The sequence below is a fragment of the Symphalangus syndactylus genome, chromosome 24, assembly GCF_028878055.3.
Source record: "Symphalangus syndactylus isolate Jambi chromosome 24, NHGRI_mSymSyn1-v2.1_pri, whole genome shotgun sequence".
Taxonomy (NCBI): Eukaryota; Metazoa; Chordata; class Mammalia; order Primates; family Hylobatidae; genus Symphalangus; species Symphalangus syndactylus.
Window position 1 is genome coordinate 39622399 of NC_072446.2, and position 25426 is coordinate 39647824.

Sequence of the window (25426 nt, forward strand, 5' to 3'; positions counted from 1 at the left end):
TAACTCTTCAGCTCATAATGTCCAACAATGGCAGAGAACCCCATTGCTGGTAGAAAGCACAACAGGCAATCAAAACACTAGTTGTCTAAAACGGAGGGGAAGGATGCATGAAGGGCTGGCTTACCCACCCTCAAGAGTGTGTGCTCACCTTCAGCAGGAGTGGGACCAAGAAGTGTCCTCACTAGATTTTCTGTTTTTCTGGTTGATGTGGGAAGAAAAGTGGGGAGGATGCTGGTATGACTATGCAGTTGTGCCAAGGGAGGAATACACTTGCAAAATGACTACTTTTTTCTTTCTTACCCAAATTGTCAGAGGCATTTGAACCAGAGCGACTCCATCTTGAATAGTGGCTGGTTAAAATAAGGCTGAGAACTACTGGGCTGCATTCCTAGGAGGTTAGGCATTCTAGGTCACAGGATGAGATGGGAGGTTGGCACAAGGTACAGGTCATAAAGACCTGGCTGATAAAACAGCATGCGATAAAGAAACGAGCCAAAACCCACCAAAACCAAGATGCCAACGAAAGTGACCTCGGGTCATCCTCACTGCTCATTATATGCTAATTATAATTCATTAGCATGCTAAAAGACACTCCCACCAGCACTATGATAATTTACAAATGCCATGGCGACATCAGTAAGTTACACTATATGGTCTAAAAAAGGGAGACACCCTCAGTTCTAGGAATTGTCCATCCCTTTCCCAAAAATCTCATGAATAATCCACCCCTCATTTAGCATATAACCAAGAAATAACCATAAAAATAGCCAACCAGTAGCCCTTGGGGCCGCTCTGCCTATGGAGTAGCCACTCTTTTATTCCTTTACTTTCTTAATAAACTTGATTTCATTTTACGGACTCGCCCTGAATTCTTTCATGCATGAGGCTCAAGAACCCTCTCTTGCAGTCTGGATCGGAACCTCTTTCCGGTAACAAATTTTTTTTTCTCCCCTACCTGTAGGTCCAGTTGTCCTAGGGTCCAATTACAAGTGTTGGAAGCAGGGATAATTTCTTTTTTTTTTTTTTTTTTTTGAGTCTCACTCTGTCACCCAGGCTGGAGTGCAGTGGCACCATCTCAGCTCACTGCAACCTCCGCCTCCCAGGTTTAAGTGATTCTTCTGCCTCAGCCTCCCAAGTAGCTGGGATTACAGGTGCCTGCCACCACATCCAGCTAATTTTTGTATTTTTAGTAGAGACAGGGTTTCACCATGTTGGCCAGGAGTCCTGACCTCAGGTGAGCCACCCACCTCGGCCTCCCAAAGTGCTGGGATTACAGGTATGAGCCACCGTGCCTGGGCAGGGATAATTTCTAAGCAAAAAACAGTCACCATGTTTTAAAACGTTGTCAGAATTCCCTAAAGGCCTGATGGGGGTGGACTGTGCCTTCATCCCATCTGGCAAAATGGGGGTTAAAAATAAATACAGCTATATTGCCTCATGGTAAAAATGGCTCGCGAGTTTGGAACTCGTGTAACCCTATTCTCTATGAATGAGAATGGACTGAGGGGAGGCACTCACTACAGTAGCATTGCTACCAGCGATCCAGATGGGCACAGTGGCTGAACCTGATGTCCTTTGCAAAGGAGGAAAAGTTTGGGTAAAAATAAATGACAAATGGAGAAAAGGAGGAATACTAGCTGAGGGTAAAGATGAATAAATGGATTAAATGGAGAGAAATCCAGTATTACACCAACAACTCGAAGGAGTTCTCAGAGCAAGAGATGACTGGCTGGATGAGGTGGCTCACACCTGTAATCCCAACACTTTGGGAGGCCGAGGTGGATGGATCACCTGAGGTCAGGAGTTCGAGACCAGCTTGGTCAACATGGTGAAACTCCGTCTCTACTAAAAACATAGATATTAGCTAGGCATGGTAGCAGGTGCCTGTAATCCCAGCTACTTGGGAGGCTGAGGCTGAAGAATCACTTGAACCCGGGAGGCAGAGGTTGCAGTGAGCTGAGACCATGCCACTGCATTCCATCTTGGGCAACAAGAGCAAAACTCCATCTCAAAAAAAAAAAAAAAAAAGAAAAGAGAGATGACATTGTCTCTTAGCTCAATGATTCCAGATGCCTGAGAGGTTTATTTGTCAAGCCAACTCCAGCTTTTGGAACCTGACAAGATTGAAAGGAAGCCTACAAACCTGAGTGGCCTCAGCTTGGGAGACATTCATATACTATGACGGATGGGATGAATTATTAATGACTAAATGGGACTCTAGTAATGTGCCAGTATCTTTTGAGTTGTGTATTCTTTTGCTATAAGGGAGCTGTGTTCTCTGTGTTCAAAAACCAGGAGTGGGGGCCTGTAGTGTTTTATATATATATATATGTTTTATCCACAGTTCCTAACTCCCACAGCCCCAGAGTCCTGCCCTATGCCCTAGGGGCAGGAATGCTGATGTCATGAAGCTTCCACTAAACACCCCAGAGGACTGGGTTCCGAGAGCTTCCCTATGGCTGAACACACGGAGGTTCCTGAAGCTTGTGCATCCCTCTCCCCATACCTCGCCCTACACATCTGTTCATCCGTATCCTTTGTAATATTCTTTATAATAAACCAGTAAATGTTTAAAAAATACAGTTATGAAATCTCTTATCATTCATATTTATTGGTTATTTCTCAATTAAATCCCAACCAAAATTTTGTTTTAAGTTATTGCCGGGTACAGTGGCTCACACCTATAATCCTAGCAGTTTGGGAGGCCAAGGTGAGCAGATTACTTGAGGTCACAAGTTCACAAACAGCCCGGCCAACACAGTGAAACCCCATCTCTACTAAAAATACAAAAAAATTAGTCAGGCATGGTGGCGGGCATTTGTAATCCCAGCTACTTGGGAGGCTGAGGCGGGAGAATCGTTTGAACCCAAGGGGCGGAGGTTGCAGTGAGCCAAAATCACACCATTGCACTCCAACCTGGGCGACTGAGCGAGACTCTGTCTCAAAAAAAAAAAAAGTTACCCTTGGGTGACTTTCATTCAAGCCGCCTTCTCTATTAAACCCCAGGCTGCCTGAGGGCCGGGGCTGCCTTCCAGCTCTTGGTCTTCCCCGTGGCCTGGTCTGGGTCTTAGGACAGACCCACCCACAGCTCCCTCCTGACCTGGTCACAGATGTAGGCTGCCACACCTTGTACCTCAGGATCCAGATCCCCACCTGGCCACCTGTGCCAGGCAGCAGTGCTCCAGGGCGGACTGCAGGAAGGGAGCCAGTGACCTGGGCAGCCCGGGCCCAGCAGGTCAGAGCCCCCGCAGTGCTCCTCATGCTTAGGGAGTCCAGGCGGAGGAACACACAGTGAGGCAGATCAACCCCTGGCACAGACAGAAGAGGTTGAGGGGGTTTGAGACATGCTACCCCCAAATAGGGCACCGCAGCATACTGAGTCTGTTAAACTAAAGGAATTTGAGAAGCAGTATATTCAGGAAGGACTGTCTGACCTTCCCCTGAAGCCGGTCATAAGACTCATGTGAGGGGTGCCCGAAGACACAGGGACACAGACAAGAATCTGAACTAACGTCCTTGCTATTTCCGCCATGTATTACACTTGGCTCGTGGCCCCTCTGTTCTATCTTATTTTTCCACAGCTTTCCACCCTCCATTGAACCTAGCATGAAAACCCTCAGGTTATCTGTCTCTTAGGGCCTTCATTTCCTACGGAGGCTCCCATGTCGTGTAAAACTTATATTAAATAAACTTGTATGCTCATCCTTGTGACTCTGTCTTCGCTTAGAGAGGTCCCTGCCAATGAACCTCAGATGGGTAGAGGGAAAAGACAGTTTTCCTACCCTGCAAAGCCAGGGTGCAGTGGGCACAGCGGGTGGAGGAGCCACGAGGAGGAGGAATGAGCAGAGGGGTCAGGCAGAAGCCAAGGCAGGGCAGTGCCGCCAGCTCCAGGAGTGACAGAGGGACCTGCTCCTGAGGCCAGCCACGCTGAGGCCTCCAGGGCCTGGCTGGGGGCTTGAGGAGCAATTCCCTCCCTGTTGCCTGGGAGGAAACTCCTGTTCCTGCCTGTGCTGGCCACCTGTGCCACCTGTGATGAAACTGCCAGACCCACTCCATACCAACTAGCACACAGGAAGCAGACGAAGCAATGTTGTATACTGGGGAATGGGGGCTGAGAGGGCCAAACACAGCAGCCCTGCCACTTTCTACCTATTGGCCTGGGGCCAGCCATTTGACCTCTCCAGACCTCAGTGGCCTCATCTATCAAATGGGGACAAATCACGTACCTTAGTCCTAACACTTACAGGGCTGTGAGGTTGAAATGAGCCAAAGGACATCAGGCAGCAGGCTGATGCCAGCCCCTGGTCAGCACCAGCGAGGTCACGGATTGAGGGAGGGGCTCGCTGCAGGCTGGCACCAGCACTTCTCCAGTCACCCCACCCACCAAGGCCCAGGAAGAGGCTCCTTACAGGGGGACGACCGTCATGGGAAGGTAGAAGTGCAGGCGGTACTGGCTCTTTCGCATGTCCTCTTTTCCCTGGAACTCACGCATCATGTAATCCACATACTTTTGCTGCCTCAGAAAGAAAGCACAAGGGAGGCAGGGTATTGGCAAAATGGTCTCAGCCTTCGGTTTCAAGAACTCAAGCCTGATTCCCAGGGTCCCCCTCGCCACCCTGTCTCTCCCAGGCCCTTCCAACAGACTCTGGTGGCTGCTTCCCAAGTACTGGCCAGGGCAAGTGGCCAAGCAACAGACCTGCTCTTTCTCTGTTTGTCACTCAGGCTGGAGTGCAGTGGTGTGATCACAGTTCACTGCTCAGCCTCCCAAAGTGGTGGGATTATAACCATGAGCACACCTGGCCTTTTTTTTTCTTTTGAGACAGGGCCTTGCTCTGTCACCCAGGCTGGAGTGCAATGGTGTGATCACAGCTTACTGCAGCCTCAATCTCCCAGGCTCAAGTGATCCTCCCACCTCAGCCTCCTGAGTAGCTGGGACCACAGATGCATGCCACAATTCCCAGCTAATTTTTGTATTTTTTGTAGAGACGGGGTTTCACCATGTTGCCCAGGCTGGTCTCGAACTCCTGGGCTCAAGTGGTCTGCCAAAGTTCTAGGATTAAAGGTGTGAGCCACCGTGCTTGGACAGCAGACCTGTTCTTGAATCCTGAGTATGGGAAGGGCCTGCTCACAGCATTCACTGAAAGAGCACGACAGCATCTCCCTAGCCGTCCTGAAGCGCTAAGTGCATCTTCAGATCACCCCCACAACTGGCATCGCCCTGGGAGCTCTTTATTCACTCTCCCCTACGGATAATAAAACTCAGGCCCCTATAAGGATGTGAGATGCCCATGCTCAAACATCAAGTTAACAGCAGGGAGCACCCACACCAGGGCCACTGGCACAACTCCAGACTCCATTCTGCTGCCCAGCTGCTGGAAAACATGGCCAAGGCCAAAAGCAGCCACCATATGAAGCTATAACGAGAAACAGGGGGTTGTAGAGAAGGACCACTGGGTAAAGTCCTGAGAATGCTAGGAATGCGAGGGGGTTAAATTGCTTTTTATTCTTTTTCTTTTAGTTGGCCTCATAGTTCTAAAGGAAATGTTTATTATAGAACATTAAGAGAAATAAAAACGGCTGAGTGCGGTGGCTCACACCTGTAATCCCAGCACTTTGGGAGGCTGAGACGGGTGGATCACCAGAGGTCAGGAGTTCCAGACCAGCCTGGCCAACATGGTGAAACCCCGTTTCTACTAAAAATACAAAAATTAGCCAGGTGTGGTGGCAGGTGCCTGTAGTCCCAGCTGCTCGGGAGGCTGAGGCAGGAGAATCACTTGAACCTGGGAGGTAGAGGTTGCAATGAGCCAAGATCATGCCATTGCACTCCAGCCTGGGCGACAGAGCAAGACTCCATCTCAAAAAAAAAAAGAGAAATAAAAACAAGAAAATTAAGAAGAATAAAACCCAGAATGTATACCTATGCTGAGGAGAGCTATGAGACGGCAGTTAACAAAGGGACTCTCAAGGCACCCTCCCTGGTTTGAATACTGACTGGCTCCAGCGCTCATGAGTCTCAAGCCCTGGGCAAACTCCTAACTTCCTCATGCCTCAGTTTCCCAATCTGTCCAATGGAGGTAAGTTTTTTGTTTTGTTTTTTTCCTGAGACATGGTCTCACTTTGTCACCCAGGCTGGAGTACAGTGGCAGAATCTCAGCTCACTGCAGCCTCAACCTCCTGGGCTCAAACAATCCTCCCAGCTCAGCTCCACAAATAGCTGGGACTATAGGCATGCACCACCACACCCGGCTAATTTTTGGTATTTTTTGTAGAGACAGGGTTTTACCACGTTACCCAGGCTGGTCTTGAACTCCTGAGCTCAAGAGATCCACCCACCTCGGCCTCCCAAAGTGCTAGGATTACAGGCATGAGCCACTGCGCCCAGCCGAAATACAGGTAAGTAATAGCACCTGCCCCATAGGATTCCTATGAGGTTTAACTAAAATAATACATAGACAGCTTAGCACAGTGCTTGGTGTAAATGCTAGTTATCACTGTCATCTTTGCTACATCAATTTGTCAGACTACCCTTGGTACTTTTCTGTATGCTTAAAAAGCTGTATATTCCCATTGTCAAACGTTTAGAACCAGAAAAACATGAAAGCATTATTATTATGATGCTGTAAAAGCCTGACACTTTTAGATGTAACAGCCACAGGCTGGTCTATTCCTGAGTGACAGTGAAGGGTCATGAGATGGTCATGGTACCAGCTTGAATCCCCCAAGCCAAATGGGAGGCTGGTGGGCAGCACAGCCGCGTGGCAGGTGGGGTCACCGCTGCACACTCAGTAGGCCTCACACAGGAGCCAATGACACTTGTCCCTGGGGAATGAGCTGCCAGGAACTCAGCTCACACAGGTCTAAGGAGGGACCTCTCCACCAGGCAAGTCCCCCGGCTGGGGCCGGAATCCACAGGGAGGCTTTCCCACATTGTGATGGCCTCCCATCTTCAGCCCCACCAACTGGTCAAGGACTGGACCCTCCAGCCTCCCTCCAGCACCTGAGGAAGCAGGGGCACCCTCCTCACCCAGGTGACAAAGCCTTCACCGTCCGAGTCCACCTTCAAAAACAGCTCCTCTAGCATCTCGTCTGACACACTGCTCAGAACCTTCCTCATGGCCTTGATGAAGGCGTCCATGCCCAGGGCTTCAAAGAGAGAACAGACAGCATCATCCCCTTCCTCACAAGTCCCTCGGCCCATCACTGCCACGGAGTTCTCAAGTGTCTGGGTGCTGAGGGGGACACACTGAAGACCACCTTTACAGCCAGGCGCGGTGGCTCACGCTTGTAATTCCAGCACTTTGGGAGGCTGAGGCAGGTGGATCACTTGAGGTCAGGAGTTCAAGACCAGCCTGACCAACATGGTGAAACCCTGTCTCTACTAAAAATACAAAAATAAATTGGCTGGGCACGGTGGCGGGTGCCTGTAATCCCAGCTACTTGGGAGGCTGAGGCAGGAGAATCCCTTGAACTCAGGAGGCGGAGGTTGCAGTGAGCTGAGATTGCACCACGGCACTCCAGCCTGGGCAACAAGAGCGAAAACTCTGTCTCAAAAAAAAAAAAAAAAAAAAAAACAACACCATGTTTACCAGGTGTGCTCGGTTCAAGGCAGTCTAAGTGCTGCCTCCCCTACAGTCCTCAGTTGGTCCATTGCAGGGGACACAGAAGGGAGATGGCTCCAGCCAGAGACAGGACCCTTAGGAGGCTGCCTCCTCCAGCCCCTCAAACCTCAAATCCAGCCCCTCTTGGCCCTGTCTCCCTTCCTCACATCTTAGCATCCACCCCAGCCACCCCAGGCTAGGTCAATTCTGGAAGCTTCTGTCCTCACATGGTTATGTTTTGCATCTTATCTGCTCAACATTCAACCACCCCACAAATCCTGGCTGAAAACGCGCCATATGGGAGCACTGTGCTGGTCCCACAGCAGTGTGGGGAGGGGAGGCACTAAAAAAGATCAACTCCCACTTCCATACAATTAACAAAGACGAAGGATTGAGACAAAGAAAACTCTCCAAAGAAAAGGAGAACCAGGCCAGGCGGGGTGGCTCAGGCATGTAATCCTAGCACTTAGGGAGGCAGAGGCGGGAAGATCACCTGAGGCTAGGAGTTCGAGACCAGCCTGGCCAACATGGCAAAACCCTGTCTCTACTAAAAAGTACAAAAAGTTAGCCAGGCATGGTGGCACATGCCTGTAATCCCAGCTACTTGGGAGGCTGAGGCAGGAGAATCATTTGAATCCAGGAGGCAGAGGTTGCAGTGAGCCAAGAGCACACCAACGCACTCCAGCCTGGGGAACAGAGCCAGACTCTGTCAGAAAGAAAGGAAGAAAGAAAATAAATATTTAAATATTTAAAAAAACAAAAATTAGCCAGGTTTGGTGGTGTGTGCCTGTAATCCCAGCTACTTGGGAGGCTGAGGCACAAGAATCACTTGAACCCAGGAGGCAGAGGTTGCAGTGAGCTGAGATTGCACCACTGCACTCCAGCCTGAGCGATGGAGTGAGACTGTCTCAAAAAAAGAAAAAGGGAAGAAAAGAAAAGTAGAAGCAAGGCCAGGCACAGTGGCTCATGTCTGTAATCCCAGTGCTTTGGGAGGCTGAGGTACGAGGATCACTTGAGATCAGGAGTTCAAGACCAGGTTGGGAAACATAAGGAGACCCAATCTACAAAAAAAAAAAATGTTTTAAATCAGCCAGGTGTAGTGGCGTGAGCCTGTAGTCCCAGCTGGTCGAGAGACTGAGGTGGGAGGATGGCTTGAACCCGGGAGGCAGAGGCTGAAGTTGGCCATGATCTTGCCACTGCACTCTAGCCTAGGTGATGGAGACAGACCTTGTCTCTAAAAAATATTTAAATAAAATAAAGGCTGGACGCAAGCGTTCACACCTATAATCCCAGTACTTTGGGAGGCCGAGGTGGGAAGAAGGCTTGAGCCCAGGAGTTTGAGACCAGGCTGGGCAACATGGTGAAACTGCATCTTCACAGAAAATACAAAAATTAGCCAGACATGGTGGCATATGCCTGTAGTCCCAACTACTGGGGAGGTTAAGTTGGGAGGATTGCTTGAGCCTGGGAGGCGGAGGTTGCAGTGAGCAGAGATTTCACCACTGCACTCCAGCCTGGATAACAGAGTAAGACCCTGTCTCAATAAATAAATAAATAAATAAAATAAAAATGAAGAAAAGCATCAGCCCAACAAAAGTATATAATGGCAACAAATAGACATTAATAAATTCAGACATCTAGAAGGAGAGGTGAACTGCATTTTTTTTTATTATTATTATACTTTAGGTTTTAGGGTACATGTGCACAATGTGTAGGTTTGTTACATATGTATCCATGTGCCATGTTGTTTTGCTGCACCCATTAACTGGTCATTTAGCATTAGGTATATCTCCTAATGCTGTCCCTCCCCCCTCCCCCCACCCCACAACAGTCCCTGGAGTGTGATGTTCCCCTTCCTGTGTCCATGAGTTCTCATTGTTCAGTTCCCACCTATGAGTGAGAACATGCGGTGTTTGGTTTTTTGTCCTTGCGACAGTTTACTGAGAATGATGTTTTCCAGTTTCATCCATGTCCCTACAAAGGACACGAACTCATCATTTTTTATGGCTGCATAGTATTCCATGGTGTATATGTGCCACATTTTCTTAATCCAGTCTATCGTTGTTGGACATTTGGGTTGGTTCCAAGTCTTTGCTATTGTGAATAGTGCCGCAATAAACATACGTGTGCATGTGTCTTTATAGCAGCATGATTTATAGTCCTTTGGGTATATACCCAGTAATGGGATGGCTGGGTCAAATGGTATTTCTAGTTCGAGATCCCTGAGGAATCGCCACACTGACTTCCACAATGGCTGAACTAGTTTACAGTCCACCAACAGTGTAAAAATGTTCCTATTTCTCCACATCCTCTCCAGCACCTGTTGTTTCCTGACTTTTTAATGATGGCCATTCTAACTGGTGTGAGATGGTATCTCATTGTGGTTTTGATTTGCATTTCTCTGATGGCCAGTGACGATGAGCATTTTTTCATATGCTTTTTGGCTGCATAAATGTCTTCTTTTGAGAAATGTCTGTTCATGTCCTTCGCCCACTTTTTGATGGGGTTGTTTGTTTTTTTCTTGTAAATTTGTTGGAGTTCATTGTAGATTCTGGATATTAGCCCTTTGTCAGATGAGTAGGTTGCAAAAATTTTCTCCCATTCTGTAGGTTGCCTGTTCACTCTGATGGTAGTTTCTTTTGCTGTGCAGAAGCTCTTTAGTTCAATTAGATCCCATTTGTCAATTTTGGCTTTTGTTGCCATTGCTTTTGGTGTTTTAGACATGAAGTCCTTGCCCACGCCTATGTCCTGAATGGTATTGCCTAGGTTTTCTTGTAGGATTTTAATGGTTTTAGGTCTAACATTTAAGTCTTTAATCCATCTTAAATTAATTTTTGTATAAGGTGTAAGGAAGGGATCCAGTTTCAGCTTTCTACATATGGCTAGCCAGTTTTCCCAGCACCATTTATCAAATAGGGAATCCTTTCCCCATTTCTTGTTTTTGTCAGGTTTGTCAAAGATCAGATAGTTGTAGATATGCGGCATCATTTCTGAGGGCTCTGTTCTGTCCCATTGATCTATGTCTCTGTTGTGGTACCAGTACCATGCTGTTTTGGTTACTGTAGCCTTGTAGTATAGTTTGAAGTCAGGTAGCGTGATGCCTCCAGCTTTGTTCTTTTGGCTTAGGATTGACTTGGCGATGCGGGCTCTTTTTTGGTTCCATATGAACTTTAAAGTAGTTTTTTCCAATTCTGTGAAGAAAGTCATTGGTAGCTTGATGGGGATGGCATTGAATCTATAAATTACCTTGGGCAGTATGGCCATTTTCATGATATTGATTCTTCCAACCCATAAGCATGGAATGTTCTTCCATTTGTTTGTATCCTCTTTTATTTCATTGAGCAGTGGTTTGTAGTTCTCCTTGAAGAGGTCCTTCACATCCCTTATAAGTTGGATTCCTAGGTATTTTATTCTCTTTGAAGCAATTGTGAATGGGAGTTCACTTATGATTTGGCTCTCTGTTTGTCTGTGATTGGTGTACAAGAATGCTTGTGATTTTTGTACATTGATTTTGTATCCTGAGACTTTGCTGAAGTTGCTAATCAGCTTAAGGAGATTTTGGGCTGAGACGATGGGGTTTTCTAGATATACAATCATGTCATCTGTAAACAGGGACAATTTGACTTCCTCTTTTCCTAATTGAATACCCTTTATTTCCTTCTCCTGCCTGATTGCCCTGGCCAGAACTTCCAGCACTATGTTGAATAGGAGTGGTGAGAGAGGGTATCCCTGTCTTGTGCCAGTTTTCAAAGAGAATGCTTCCAGTTTTTGCCCATTCAGTATGATATTGGCTGTGGGTTTGTCATAGATAGCTCTTATTATTTTGAGATACGTCCCATCAATACCTAATTTATTGAGAGTTTTTAGCATGAAGGGTTGTTGAATTTTGTCAAAGGCCTTTTCTGAATCTATTGAGATAATCATGTGGTTTTTGTCTTTGGTTCTGTTCATATGCTGGATTACATTTATTGATTTGCGTATGTTGAACCAGCCTTGCATCCCAGGGATGAAGCCCACTTGATCATGGTGGATAAGCTTTTTGATGTGCTGCTGGATTCAGTTTGCCAGTATTTTATTGAGGATTTTTGCATCAATGTTCATCAAGGATATTGGTCTGAAATTCTCTTTTTTGGTTATGTCTCTGCCAGGCTTTGGTATCAGGACGATGCTGGCCTCATAAAATGTGTTAGGGAGGATTCCCTCTTTTTCTATCGATTGGAATAGTTTCAGAAGGAATGGTACCAGTTCCTCCTTGTACCTCTGGTAGAATTCGGCTGTGAATCCATCAGGTCCTGGACTCTTTTTGGTTGGTAAGCTATTGATTATTGCCACAATTTCAGAGCCTGTTATTGGTCTATTCAGAGATTCAACTTCTTCCTGGTTTAGTCTTGGGAGGGTGTATTTGTTGAGGAATTTATCCATTTCTTCTAGATTTTCTAGTTTATTTGCATAGAGGTGTTTGTAGTATTCTCTGATGGTAGATTGTATTTCTATGGGATCGGTGGTGATATCCCCTTTTTCATTTTTTATTGCATCTATTTGATTCTTCTCTCTTTTCTTCTTTATTAGTCTTGCTAGCGGTCTATCAATTTTGTTGATCTTTTTCAAAAAACCAGCTCCTAGATTCATTGACAAAGTCTCGCTCTGTTGCCCAGGCTGGAGTACAGTGGCACAATCTCAGCTCACTGCAACCTCTGCCTCCTGGGTTCAAGAGATTTCCAGCTAATTTTTGTATTTTTAGTAGAGATGGGGTTTCATCATGTTGGCCAGGCTGCTCTCAAACTCCTGACCTCAAGTGATCCGCCCTCTTCGGCCTCCCAGAGTGCTGGGATTACAGGTGTGAACCCACCACACCCGGCTGAACTGCATCTTTTAAAAGCAATCATCAAAATATAAACTTTGGCTGAAGGAAAAGATGGGGAGAAGAAAGGAGGAGCAGGCAAGATTGAAAGGGACTTTTTTATATCTCACACTTCACACCAGTGCATTACACTAACTTGTTCACTGGATTGTCTGGGATGACTTGGGCTCATATCCACAATACTTGGTATAAGGTAGTAGATTGTTGGGGGTGGGGAGGGAGGGATCTAGGATATAGGGCAGGGATAAATACAGTGCATGTCTGCTTCAATTAGCAGATGCCGCAACTCCACACAGTGTGTAAAATATATACAACCAAAAATCAGCTTTTGCAGGTCTTTATTTCTTCTGTAAAACAGTAGGTAACTTTTCCTAGGTTTCACTCTTTTTAGTGTACTAGATCCAGAAACTTAGTGTAATGATGTCCTGCTTTATATTTCTTTGACTTAACATTGGTTTCAGAAAGAATCTTAGCTACCTAGAATTTACAGTCTCTGTTTCATGGCAACACTGGATAATGGCTTTGTGAAATTTAAAAAATTTTCGTAGCGACTGTAAACAGAAATGCCAAATTGATGGTTAATTGTTGCTGCTTCAAAAATAAGTATAAAATTAATATGTAAGGAAGCCCATTCTTTCATGTTAAATACTTGGGGTGGGAGGGGAGAAAGGGAACCTTTTCTTAAAATGAAAATAATTACTGCTATTTTAAAATTTCTTGATCATTGAATGTGAGACCCTTCTAACATGATTTGAGAAGCTGTACAAGTATAGGCAGAGTTATTTTCCTGTTTACATTTTTTTGTTGTTTTGGGGAAAAAATTGGTAGGTGTCTAATTACTGTTTACTTCATTGTTATATTGCAGTAAAAGTTTTAAAACAACCATTGCATGTTTGCTTTTGATGTATCCCTTTGTGAAATTAGCACTTTTGGGGCCAATGGAGAAATGCAGCATTCACTCTCCCTGTCTTTTCCCCTTCCCTCAGCAGAAACGTGTTTATCAGCAAGTCCTGAGTCAAACTGCTGCCTTTTTAAAAACCTACAAAATGCTGATTCAGTTCAAAATTAATGCAAATGTTTCAAAACTGGGTTTCTGATATTTGTAAATGTGTTTCTTTATTAGATAAGAGTGTATTACCATTAAAGTCATTAGTATAATATTGCTTTCAAAAAGAGATGGTAGACAAAACTATAATCCAGCATCTTTTATTGCATTGGAAAGACTGGCAAAGTCTTTTGGAAGGGTTGGGAGATGTGGCTGGAAAGTACTTTGGAAAATATACAATCAAGATATCTCATGGCATATTAAAAGAAAAATCTTAATAGCAAAAAAAAAAAAAAAAAAAAAAAAAAAAAAAAAAAAAAAAGAAAATTCTCTACGTGCTGGGTCTATAAGGGGATCTGTCTGCAAATGGGTCAATAACCCCTGTCTGCAACTTTTTTTTTTAATAATCACAATCTTTAAAAAGTGCTTCTGGGCTGGGCACAGTGGCTCACACCTGTAATCCCAGCACTTTGGGAGGCCAAGGCAGGTGGATCACGAGGTCGAGAGATCGAGACCATCCTGGCCAACATCCTCGGAGTTCAGGGGGCTCCTTCCGTAGGGAAGCCTTCCTAGGGTCTGTCTAAGGAGGCCACCCCACCATTGCCCAGTTCCATGGTTCTTGCTGACATTCTTTATCAGCTGACACACTCACTTTCACTGTTTTGTGTTTTGTTTTTGTTTTTTGTTTTTAGTATTTTGTTTTGTTTTGCTTTGTTTTGCTTTTTGAGATGGAGTTTTACTCTTATTGCCCAGGCTGGAGTGCAATGGCACGATCTCGGCTTACTGCAACCTCTGCATCCTGGGTTCAAGCAATTCTCCCTACCTCGGCCTCCCAAGTAGCTGGGATTACAGGCACCCACCACCACACTTGGCTAATTTTTGTATTTTTAGTAGAGATGGGGTTTCGCCATGTTGGCCAGGCTGGTCTTGAACTCCTGACCACAGGCGATCCGCCCCCCTCGGCCTCCCAAAATGCTGGGATTACAGGCATGAGCCACTGCGCCCAGCCTTGTTTTTGTTTTTGAGATGGAGTCTCACTCTGTCGCCCAGGCTGGAGTGCGGTGGCATGATCTTGGCTCACTACAACCTCCACTTCTTGGGTTCAAGAAATTCTCCTGCCTCAGCCTCCCAAGTAGCTGGAACTACAGGCACCCGCCACCATGCCCAGCTAATTTTTGTATTTTTAGTAGAGACAGGGTTTCACCATGTTGGCCAGGCTGGTCTCGAACCGTTGACCTGTTGATCCACCCACCTCAGCTCACTGGGATCCCAAAGTGCTGGGATTACCGGCATGAGCCACTGTGCCCAGCTTGCTTTCACTCTTGTCTGTCTGTCTTCTATCTCCCACGCCAGCCTGAGAGCTCTGGGATGGCAGGGATGAGCCTGTTTCCCCAGGGCTGGGTCCTGGTTTCAACAAACATTGGTCCCCTGAGGGTTTCTGTGGGCGCTGAGATGTGCCGGCGATGGCACTTCATGCCAGGCATTGTTCTCTGTGCCTTATGCACCCTGACTACCTACATAAGGAAGAAAATGTGGCACAGAGAGGTGTGGTCGCTTGCCCAAAGTCACACAGCTGGTAAGTGGTAGCACCAGATACTAACCCCAGCAATCTGGCTCCAGAACTCATGCTCTTAACCCCATTCTATGCTCCTTACACAACACCCAGCACAATGATGCAACAGTAATTATTATTATATTTGTTGCTGGATCAAGGAATAAATGGAAAGCCTGAAGAAATCATGCCTTGCTAAAAGAGGGACCCATCTTGCTTATCTGGAGTTACAGCCAAGGCACTTAAGCACTTAATGGTCCTTCCAGGTAGAAGACAGATACCTGGGGGCAGGCCATGAGCCCTGCAGCCTCCTTCCAGACAGAGCTGGGAGTCAAACTGCCTTTGTGTGCTTTCGAAACCTCCTGGGGAGACTGAAAGGCAGTCTTTCCTCTTTAAGAACCACTGACTTCCCCCAAAGATCTGGCACAACCCGGACTGAAGCTAGGAAAAGGGAACTTACAGAATAGGAAGAAGGACACTGGCATGTCCTCTCTTCCTTCCAAGGCATGCAGTGACAGTTGGGGTGCCTCAGACACGGTATGGAGCCCGCACTCATAATCCACCTCCTTAAAAGACTTTTGAAAGAGAAAAATGATCCTATTTTCCTTTATCCTACATCAACAAAAGGTGAATTTTCCTTTCTCCCATTTAAAGCCACAGTTGGTTTTTTTTAAATGAGAAAGGGTTTTTTACATTGATATGAAAATATCTGCAAGATACATTCAGTAAAAAGCAAGAGGTAAACTTGTTAAAATTAATTTTTTAAAAAAGCAAGGAATACAGCATAGCAAGACACCATCTCTACAAAAAATTAAAATGAAAAAATTAGCTGGATGTGGTAGCACGCACCTGTAGTCCTAGCTACTCTGGAGGCTGAGTCAGGAGGACTGCTTGAGCCCAGGAGGTCAAGGCTTCAGTGAACTATCATCACACACTGCACTCCAGCCTGGGCTACACAGGAAAACCCTATCTCTAAAAGAAATTTAAAAGAATAAAAATTAAAAAAAATAAAAAGCAAAGAGTAGAACAGTGTGGACAGTAGGCTGCCATTGCATATAAAAAAAGGGAGGAAACTGATGACTGGACACTAAAATTTAAAAGAAGAAGTAGAGAGGGCCGGGTGCAGTGGCTCACACCTGTAATCCCAGCACTTTGGGAGGCAAGACAGGTGGATCACCTGAGGTCAGGAGTTCAAGACCAGCCTGACCAACGTGGTGAAACCCTGTCTCCACTGAAAATACCAAAATTAGCCGGTGGTGCGTGCCTGTAGTCCCAGCTACTTGGGAGGCTGAGACAGGAGAATCACTTGAACCTGGGAGGCAGAGGTTGCAGAGAGCTGAGATCGCGCCACTGCACTCTAGCCTGGGTGACAGAGTGAGATTCCATTTCAGAGAAAAAAAAAAAAGTAGAAGTGACTAAAGGTACTTCTGTATTTATTTCTAAAGGTCACAGGAGGCTGGGTGCAGTGGTTAACGCTTGTAATCCCAACACTTTGGGAGGCAGAGGCAGAAGGATTGCTTTAAGCCAGGAGTTTGAGACTAGCCTGGGCAACATAGCAAGACCCCATCTCTACCAAAAAGTTTTTAAAAATTACCCAGGCAGAGGCTGAGGCAGGAAGATCACTTGAGCCCAGGAGTTCAAGGCTGCAGTGAGTTATGATCACACCACTCCACTCCAGCCTGGGCAACCAAGCGAGACCCTGTCCCTAAAAAAATTAAAAATAAAGATCACAGGAAACAGAAAACAGTAATCACTTAAACGGACATACCTCGGCACATGGATGGTGGGGGAGAAAGACATTTTCTCTGTATATCAAAAAGTTATCATGAAAAAAGTACCTTTTGGATTTTGAACCGTTTGGATATACTGAACTGTGTGGATATGTTAGCTATTCAAAACAAACACAAACACAATAAGAACGATGGCCAGAGTCAGTACCAACGGGTCCTCCCACACACAGTGGTGGCACCTCCTGGCTGCAAACAATGACGCTGAAGAGAACCACCCGATCTTCAGACCAGACACAAATTGTCCCTCCTAGGTCTCACTTTACTCGCTTGTAAACTGGAGATTTCTTATCCTTTCCTGCCCACATCACAGTGTGGTTGTAAATCTCAAAAGAAATTCACAGGGCAGGTAAATAGGACCCTGGCATGGTCTAGTGGATATAAAGAAAGATGCCTTTAAGTATTCCTATTATTTGACTTACAGGAGTATTATCTCAGGGGAAAAATCAAGCTCTAAACAGAGAAAAGGCTTCATGCACAAAGGATATCTTTACAACATTAAACTCAATAAAACCTAAATATCTGAAAACAGGGGAATAGCTTAGCCAGTGAAACAATTGCCTCCATTAGTAATGATGACTTGGAAGATTATGTAGCAATATGGAAAATACCTTAGGATATTAGCATTAAGTGAAAAGTAGTCTGAAATTACATATATAGTATGATTCAAGACATATGAAAACACACATAGCCATGTGCAGTAGAGAGACTTAAGCAGCCCCCATACTGTGTGCCTCCTGGTGCTCAATCCCTCCTTTGATCCCCTCCCCTGGAGTGTGATGGGACCTGTGACTTGCTTCTAACCAATAGAATATGGCACAGGTGACAGGGTGTGCAGGAGGACTATGTACACATGATTACATGATTTGTTATATAAGATTGCAACACCTGGCCAGGCGCGGTGGGTCACGCCTGTAATCCCAGCACTTTGGGAGGCTGAGGTGGGCAGATCACCTGAGGTCGGGAGCTCGAGACTGACCAACATGGAGAAACCCTGTCTCTACTAAAAATACAAAATATAGCCGGGCATGGTGGCACATACCAGTAATCCCAGCTACTTGGGAGGCTGAGGCAGGAGAATCGCTTGAACCAGAGGCAAAGGTTGCAGTGAGCCAAGATCGTGCCATTGCACTCCAGCCTGGGCAACAACAGCGAAACTCCGTCTCAAAAAAAAAAAAAAAAAAAAAGATTGCAACACCCATCTTGCTGGAGTTTTTCTCCTGTTGTTGGCTTGAGACTTGCAAGCAGCTCTGTTGGTGAATCCCGCATGGCCAGGAACTGTGGGCAGCCTCTAGAGGCTAAAGGTAGCCTCCCACCAACAGGAAGAAACAGAAGCCCTCAGTCATACAGGGGCAAGGAACTGAATTCTGCCAACAACCTGAGTGAGCTTGGAAGTGGGTCCTTCCCCAGTCAAGCCCAAGATGATTCCACAGCCCCAGCCGACAATATTTTTTTTTTTTTTTTGAGATGCAGTCTCACTCTGTGGTCTAGGCTGGAGGACAGTGGCATGACCTTGGCTCACTGCAACCTCTGCTTCTGAGATTCAAGCAATTCTCTTGCCTCAGCCTCCCAAGTAGCTGGAATTAGAGGCCCGTGCCACCACGCCCAGCTAATTTTTGTGTTTTTAGTAGAGATGGGGTTTCACCATGTTGGCCAGGCTGCTATTGAACTCCTGACATTAAGTGATCTGCCCACCTTGGCCTCTCAAAGTGCTGGGATTAGAGGCATGAGCCACCACACCGGCCCCAGCCAACAACTTGATTGCAGCCTTGTGAGAGCCTGAACAGAGAAGCCAGCTAAGCCATGCCCAGACTCCTGCCCCACCAGAACTGTGAGGTGATAAACGTGCATTGGTTTAAGCCACTAAGACTGTGGTATTATCACACAGCAACAGATAATAAACCATACATACGAAACTGGAAGAAAATACATACACCAAAATGCTAACAGTGGTTACATTTGGGTATTTGGACTAGTGGTATTTTTTAAAATTTTCTAGATCCCAAATAGCCTCCAATATGCTTGCAATACCTACATAACGATTGAAAGTTTTACAGGAGAAACTAGATGCAAAGATGCTGATCAGGGCTGGGCACAGTGGCTCACACCTGTAATCCCAGCACTTTGGGAGGCCAAGGCAGGAGGCGCTGCTTGAGCCCAGGAGTTTGAGACCAGCCTCGGCAACATAGCAAGACCTCATCTCTACAATTATTATTTTTTTAATTAGCCAGGCATGGTGGCATGTGCCTGTAGTTTCAGCTACTCCGGGGGCCAAGGCAGGGGGATCACTTGAGCCCAGTAGTCCCAGACGAGCCTGGGCCACATATCACATTGGTGCAAAAGTAATTGCGATTTCTGCCATTACTTTTAATAGCAAAACTGCAATTACTTTTGCACCAACTTAATAACAAGCGCTTGTTTCTTAAAAAAAAAAAATTTAATTAGCCAGGAGTGGTGGCATGTGCCTGTAGTCCCAGCTACTCTGGGAGCTGAGACAGGAGGATCGCTTGAGCATGGGAGGTCGAGGCTGCCGTGGTGATGACACCACTGCACTCCAGCCTGGGTGACAGAGCAATATCCTGTCTCAAAAACAAAAATGCTTATCATGTCTGAACTCTCCACACACCGCAGGCACTCGGTCCTGCCCTGTTGCAGAACTCACACAAAAACCGAGCCTACAGAGCGGCCTTACCTCCAGTCGAGTTGATGTCCTCCTCAAGCATCTTCTCTATCTCGGCCAGGCGTATCTCAGTAAACAGCTGGGACCCAGGCTGGAGGTCGGGCACCTGGCTAAGGGTGATGGATGGTGTTGGGGAGTTAGCAGCCTCCTTGTTCTGGAAGCCATGTGGGATGGACAGCTGGAACGAATATAACAAGAACCAGGGACTGAGCGTTTCAATTTCCTGAGCCAAACATTTTCAGCACATGATTTAAAGAGAGACTCTTTGAGAAAGAACAAGGTAAGTAGTGTTATGATGTTACTGACAGAAATACATAATTCTTAACCATTTTTAGACCTAAGAAGATAAAGAAAAACCTAGACTCTTCTGACTTTGGAGGGGGAACCATTGTTCACAGATGCCACAACTGAGGCTCAGGGAGGATACAGCCAAGTCCTATCTTACTCATAATGGGGTGTTCATTTATAAAGGACCTCAGTTCAGTAACTATATCATTTCAAATCTTCAGTGGTCAGAATTCAGAACCCCAGGGGGCTGGGCGCGGTGGCTCACGCCCGTAATCCCAGCACTTTGGGAGGCCGAGGAGGGCAGATCATTTGAGGTCAGGAATTTGAGACCAGCCTGACCAACATGGTAGAAACCCATCTCTACTAAAAATACAAAAACATTAGCTGGGTGTGGTGGCGTATGCCTGTAGTCCCAGTTACTCAGGAGGCTGAGGCAGGAGAATCACTTGAACCCAGGAGGTAGAAGTGGCAGTGAGTTGAGATTGTGCCACTGCATTCCAGCCTGGGCAACAGAGCGAGACTCCAAGACAGATAGACAGACAGACAGAAGAAAGAAAGAGAGAGAGAGAGAGAAAGAAAGAAAGAAAGAGAAAGAAAGAAAGGAGAGAGAGGAGAGAGAGAGAAAAAAAGAAAGCAAAAGAAAGAAAAGAAAGAAAGAAAGAAAGAAGGAAGGAAGGAAGGAAGGAAGAAAGAAAGAAAGAAAGAAAGAAAGAAAGAAAGAAAGAAAGAAAGAAAAGAAAAGAAAAGAAAAGAAAAGAAAAGAAAAGAAAAGAAAAGAAAAGAAAAGAAAAGAAAAGAAAAGAAAGGAAGGAAGGAAGGAAGGAAGGAAGGAAGGAAGGAAAGGAATCGACCCCAGGGAATCCAGCTCCATTTTCCCTAATTTGACCTGGTCCTGACCAGCCCAGATGTCCCATCTCAGTCAGATGAGCTCACCTGCCCCACTCCTGGCCTCCCTGCCAACACACCAACACTCACACAGACCCCTCCACTGGGGGTTCTCCCTCACTTCCCCCTTCTACTCATCCTTCCCAAATCCCCCCCAGAAGCCTTCCCCACCCCTCCAGGCCTCATGATGCTTCCTCTCCTCACCCCTCCGTGAAACTGATAGATACTTCGCATAACGTGTCAGGTCACCAAAGCTCAGGCCATCAAAGGCTGCCTTCCCTAAAAGACTCCAAACGTGGATAATTAGATGACCTGAGTGGCAGGCAGGCAGTGCTGCTCGCTGAGACACATTGCTTTGGGCCTTGGGAAGTTGAGAAGCCTTTAGTTCAAAAAGCCAAAAGACAAGGGATTAAATTGCTCACTCTCCCCACCTTAGCCCCAACTAAAGAGCAAATGTGCTCATCCTCCTGTGACCTTTCATTCATTAGCCCAGCATCTCTACACATTGACTCAGTGCCAGGCACTGTGGAAACAGCACTGTGGATACACTGTGAACATAGTGAGGGTCCCTGCCTCCATGGAGCCCAACAGAGGAGCACGTGAAGGCTCTCACCACCCACCCAGACCCCAAATTAGAAATCTCAGCACCACCTTCATCTCCTCCCTCTTCTTCCTATGCATTCTACCGTCCCTCCAGTTGATTATTCCTGGGATCCATCTCCTACATATAAGCCTCCTCTCCCACACCCCTGCTCATCCCAACCTCTAGTCTTTTGCTAGGACAAGTACAATGACCACCACTAACTTAGACCAGAGTTTGGCCTTCTCTTCCCATCCACCTCCCAACACTGGCACCAGTCATCTTTCTAGGCAGCAAATTTTTTTTTTTTTTTGAGACACAGTCTCACTCTGTCACCCAGCTGGAGTGTGGCGCGATCTCAGCTCACTGCAACCTCTGCCTCCTGGGTTCAAGTGATTCTCATGTCTCAGCCTCCCAAGTAGCTGGGACTACAGGCATGAGTCACCACGCCTGGCTAATTTTTTGTATTTTTAGTAGAGACAGGGTTTCGCCATGTTGACCAGGCTGGCCTCGAACTCTTGACCTCAGGTGATCCTCCTGCCTTGGCCTCCCAAAGTGCTGGGATTACAGGCATGGGCCACCGTGCCTGGCTTCTAGGCAGCAAATCTGATCAATGACTTTACCCTGCTTCTGACACTCTTCACCCCAACTCCTGAGTGTAGCATTCAATGTACTTCCTAACCAGCTCTGACCTATCTTTCTAGTTTCAAGCATGCACCATGTTCCAGGCACACCACCTGCTCCCCACCATCCCCAAGCCCAGCAAGCATTCCGTGCCTACTCACATTGTCTCCCATATACAAACCAGCCCGTCTCCCCCTGAGGTGAACCCCTACCCACTCTTCAGACTCTCGCTCAAATGGAACCTCCCCCAAGGAGCTCTTCCATAACTTTCAGATGACAGTCATCACTGCCACCTCCATATTCCCAGGTCTTTGTTCATATCTGCCCCTCAAGGCATAGTAAATGTGCATGTCTGTCCATATATGTAGGCAGCAAGGCATGAGGGGAAGCACATGGCTGCAGAGCCCCAGAGCTCTGGGTTGGAATTCTGTCTGGCTCTCCCACTTGGAAGCTATTTTAACTTAGGCGTATCATATCACTTCCCTGAGCCATAGGTTTCCTCATCTGCAAAAGAGAACCACAGACCCTACCCTGCAGGGTTGTGGTTGAGACCTAAATGATACCTGAATACATGTGAAGCCCCAGTAAACTGTAATTACACAATAAATGACAGCTCTTGTTATTACTCCTTGTCTCATAGTGAGCTTTTTCAAAGACAAGGGCATGTTTAACTTAATCTTAATCTAATTTGTATTAATTATCTCTATATTCCCCAGCCCCAAGCACATAACAGACAATTGATACATACCTGGCTTGATATAAACTCTTATAGCCCATCCCACCATTATCACAACCTGCTGGACAAAATTAAGTAGAGAAGTGGAGTCCATGTACAGACTGTACTTCACAGGGCTCAGGTGTATTGCATTTGACTCATGTAGCTTTTTTTGTTTTGTTTTTTTAGAGACAGGGTCTTGCTCTGTTGCCCAGGATAAGTGCAATCGTGAGATCATGGCTGACTGCAGCCTCGACATCCCGGGCTCAAGCAGTCCTCCCACCTCAGCCTCTGGAGTAGCGGGGACCACAGGCATGTGCCACCATGCCTGACTAATTTATTTTTTACTTTTTGTAGAGATGGGGTTTCACTATGTTGCCCAGGCAGGTCTCAAACTCCTGGGCTCAGCGATCCGCCTGCCTTTGCCTCACAAAGTGCTGGGATTACAGGTGTGAGCCACCATACCCAGTCTCAGGCAGCCCTTTAAAAGTACACTTACGTCAGGCATGGTGGCTCACGCCTGTAATCCCAGCATTTTGGGAGGCTGAGGCGGGCAGATCATGAGATCAGGAGTTCGAGACCAGCCTGGCCAACATGGTGAAACCCCGTCTCTACTAAAAATATAAAAATTAGCTGGGTGTGGTGGCACATGCCTGTAATCCTAGCTACTCAGGAGGCTGAGGCAGGAGAATTGCTTGAACCCAGGAGGCAGAGGTTTCAGTGAGCCGAGATGGTGCCACTGCACTCCAGCCTGGGTGACAGAGCGAGACTCTGTCTCAAAAAAAAAAAAAAAAGTACACTTACCTGCCCAGTAAATATCTGAGTATGCAACCCCCTCTCCGATGCAGAAACCCCTGTACTTCCATGCTAGTAAGTGAGGTTTTGGGTGACTCTGGAATGCCCCACCCTTTATTAGTTCAGATAATTGTCTTACCTTTTGGAGTTGAGGGATCTCTGCTAAGTCTTCAGAAGACATTAGTCTTGACCTAGAATAGGGAATCATAGTCAACTTAACTCCAGTCGTTGTAAGGACCACGTGGAAGGCTGACTTAACCAGGTCACAGAAAGGTGGAAAAGAAGTCAAGGTCAAGGGAGAGGGTGGCTGCCCCGTGCCCATGGACACTCCCAGCAAGCATTTGATGAGCATCCCTTTTCCCAGAGATTTCCCCAGCAAAAAGCTTTTGCCAAGCTTGCACCTGAGCCTTTCTTCCCCGATAGAGAGTTGTCCTGCAGAAGCCATGGGGTTTCACAAGTTTCTTTACTCCTGACATAATGCCAGAGACTTTCTAAAGGGGATCACACTTTCTACAGAAGTAGAAGAATCTTACGAGGCCATGTGGTAGTCCAAGTACAATTAACAGATTAGAAAAATGAGGGCTCCTCATTTCCACTGCATATACCCTCCCCACCTGCCTTCCAGTGCCCTTGCAAGTCAGGACTTCGGGAGAGCAGACAGAACAGAGTTCTGCTCTGGGAATACAAAGGGAATGTTTCTATTGGGTCAGCAAGGCCTCCATATGAGATGGATGACAGCGTTTTGTTAGGGTTATTGGAGCACCAATCCACCTCGTCAGCAAGTCCCACCAGGCAAGAGTCCAGAGGACACTCTAGGATGGCAGGGGGACAGCCGAGAAATAGTTAAGCCCAAGACACGCACAGGGGGCAGACCAAGTGAGCCAGCTTGGCTTGACCTGAAGGGTCCTGGGGGCAGAGGAGAGGGAGGAATCATGGGAGAGAAGAAAAAAAAAAATGGCAGCAGAAAGTAGAACCTTGAATACCCGGCCAGACAGTCTGAACAAAATGAAGAGCAACTATGAAAGTTCATCAGCGGCCAGGTGCAGTGGCTCACAGCTGTAATTCTAGCACTTTGGGAGGCCAAGGCGGAAGGATCACCTGAGGTCAGGAGTTTGAACGAGACCAGCCTGGCCAACATGGTGAAACCCTGTCTCTACTAAAAATATAAAAAATTAGCCGGGTGTGGTGGCAGATTCCCATAATCCCAGCTACTTGGGAGGCTGAGGCAGGCGGATTGCTTGAACCTGGGAGGCAGAGGTTGCAGTGAGCCGAGATCAAGCCATTGTACTCCAGCCTGGGCAACAAGGGCAAGACTCTGTTCCAAAAAAATAAAAAATAAAATTCATCAGCACAAGCTGGAGGGAGAAGGCTAAATGGTAAGCAAGAATGCTCTAATCTAGCAGTGTCTTGGCAACAGCTCACATCTAAGGACCAAAGGAGAGAAGACAGCCTAAGGGAAGGAGATTTGGAAGCCAAGAACCAAGCTAACAGAAATGCCAGAACCACTTCGAGGAAAAGGAGCAAAGAGGGAAACTGGTTTAATGCATGTGATACTAGGCTGTCCAATTAGAAATAAAAAAATAGGCCGAGGCGGGAGGACCACTTGCATCCAGGAGTTTGAGACCAGTCTGGGCAACACTGAGACCCCATATCTACAAAAAATCCAAAATTAGCCAGGTGTGGTGGCGCACGCCTATATGCCCAGCTACTCAGGAGGCTGAGGTGGAAGAATTACTTGAGCCCAGGATGTCGAGGCTGCAGAGAGCTGAGATCGTACCACTACACTCCAGCCTGGATGACAGAGACCCTGTCTCGAAAAAAAAAGAAAAGAAAAAGAAATAATAAAAATGAGTATCTGGAAATCTGGGGACTGAAACTTGAGGAGTGGCTACATTTAGAGGACAGAAAGAGCAAGAAACACACAAGACAGCTAGGAGAATGGGACACTACAAAGTGAGCTAAGGTGATAAGGGAAAGAAACGGCCACTGAAAAAGGCAATTAAGAGGTTACCAGTG

At 46.5% G+C, this 25426-nt stretch overlaps 1 protein-coding gene across 1 annotated transcript in view; it reads right to left on the reverse strand.

Moving 5' to 3' along the window:
- The window catches only part of EFCAB8 (EF-hand calcium binding domain 8), a 105021-nt gene extending 81106 nt beyond the window's left edge, over window positions 1-23915 (reverse strand). The window contains 5 exon segments of the mRNA XM_063633685.1: window positions 4410-4513; window positions 7025-7143; window positions 19536-19701; window positions 23550-23601; window positions 23812-23915. Coding sequence (XP_063489755.1) covers window positions 4410-4513; window positions 7025-7143; window positions 19536-19701; window positions 23550-23601; window positions 23812-23855 — 485 coding nt within the window. The 5' untranslated portion in view covers window positions 23856-23915.
- Window positions 23916-25426: the final 1511 nt, after the last annotated feature.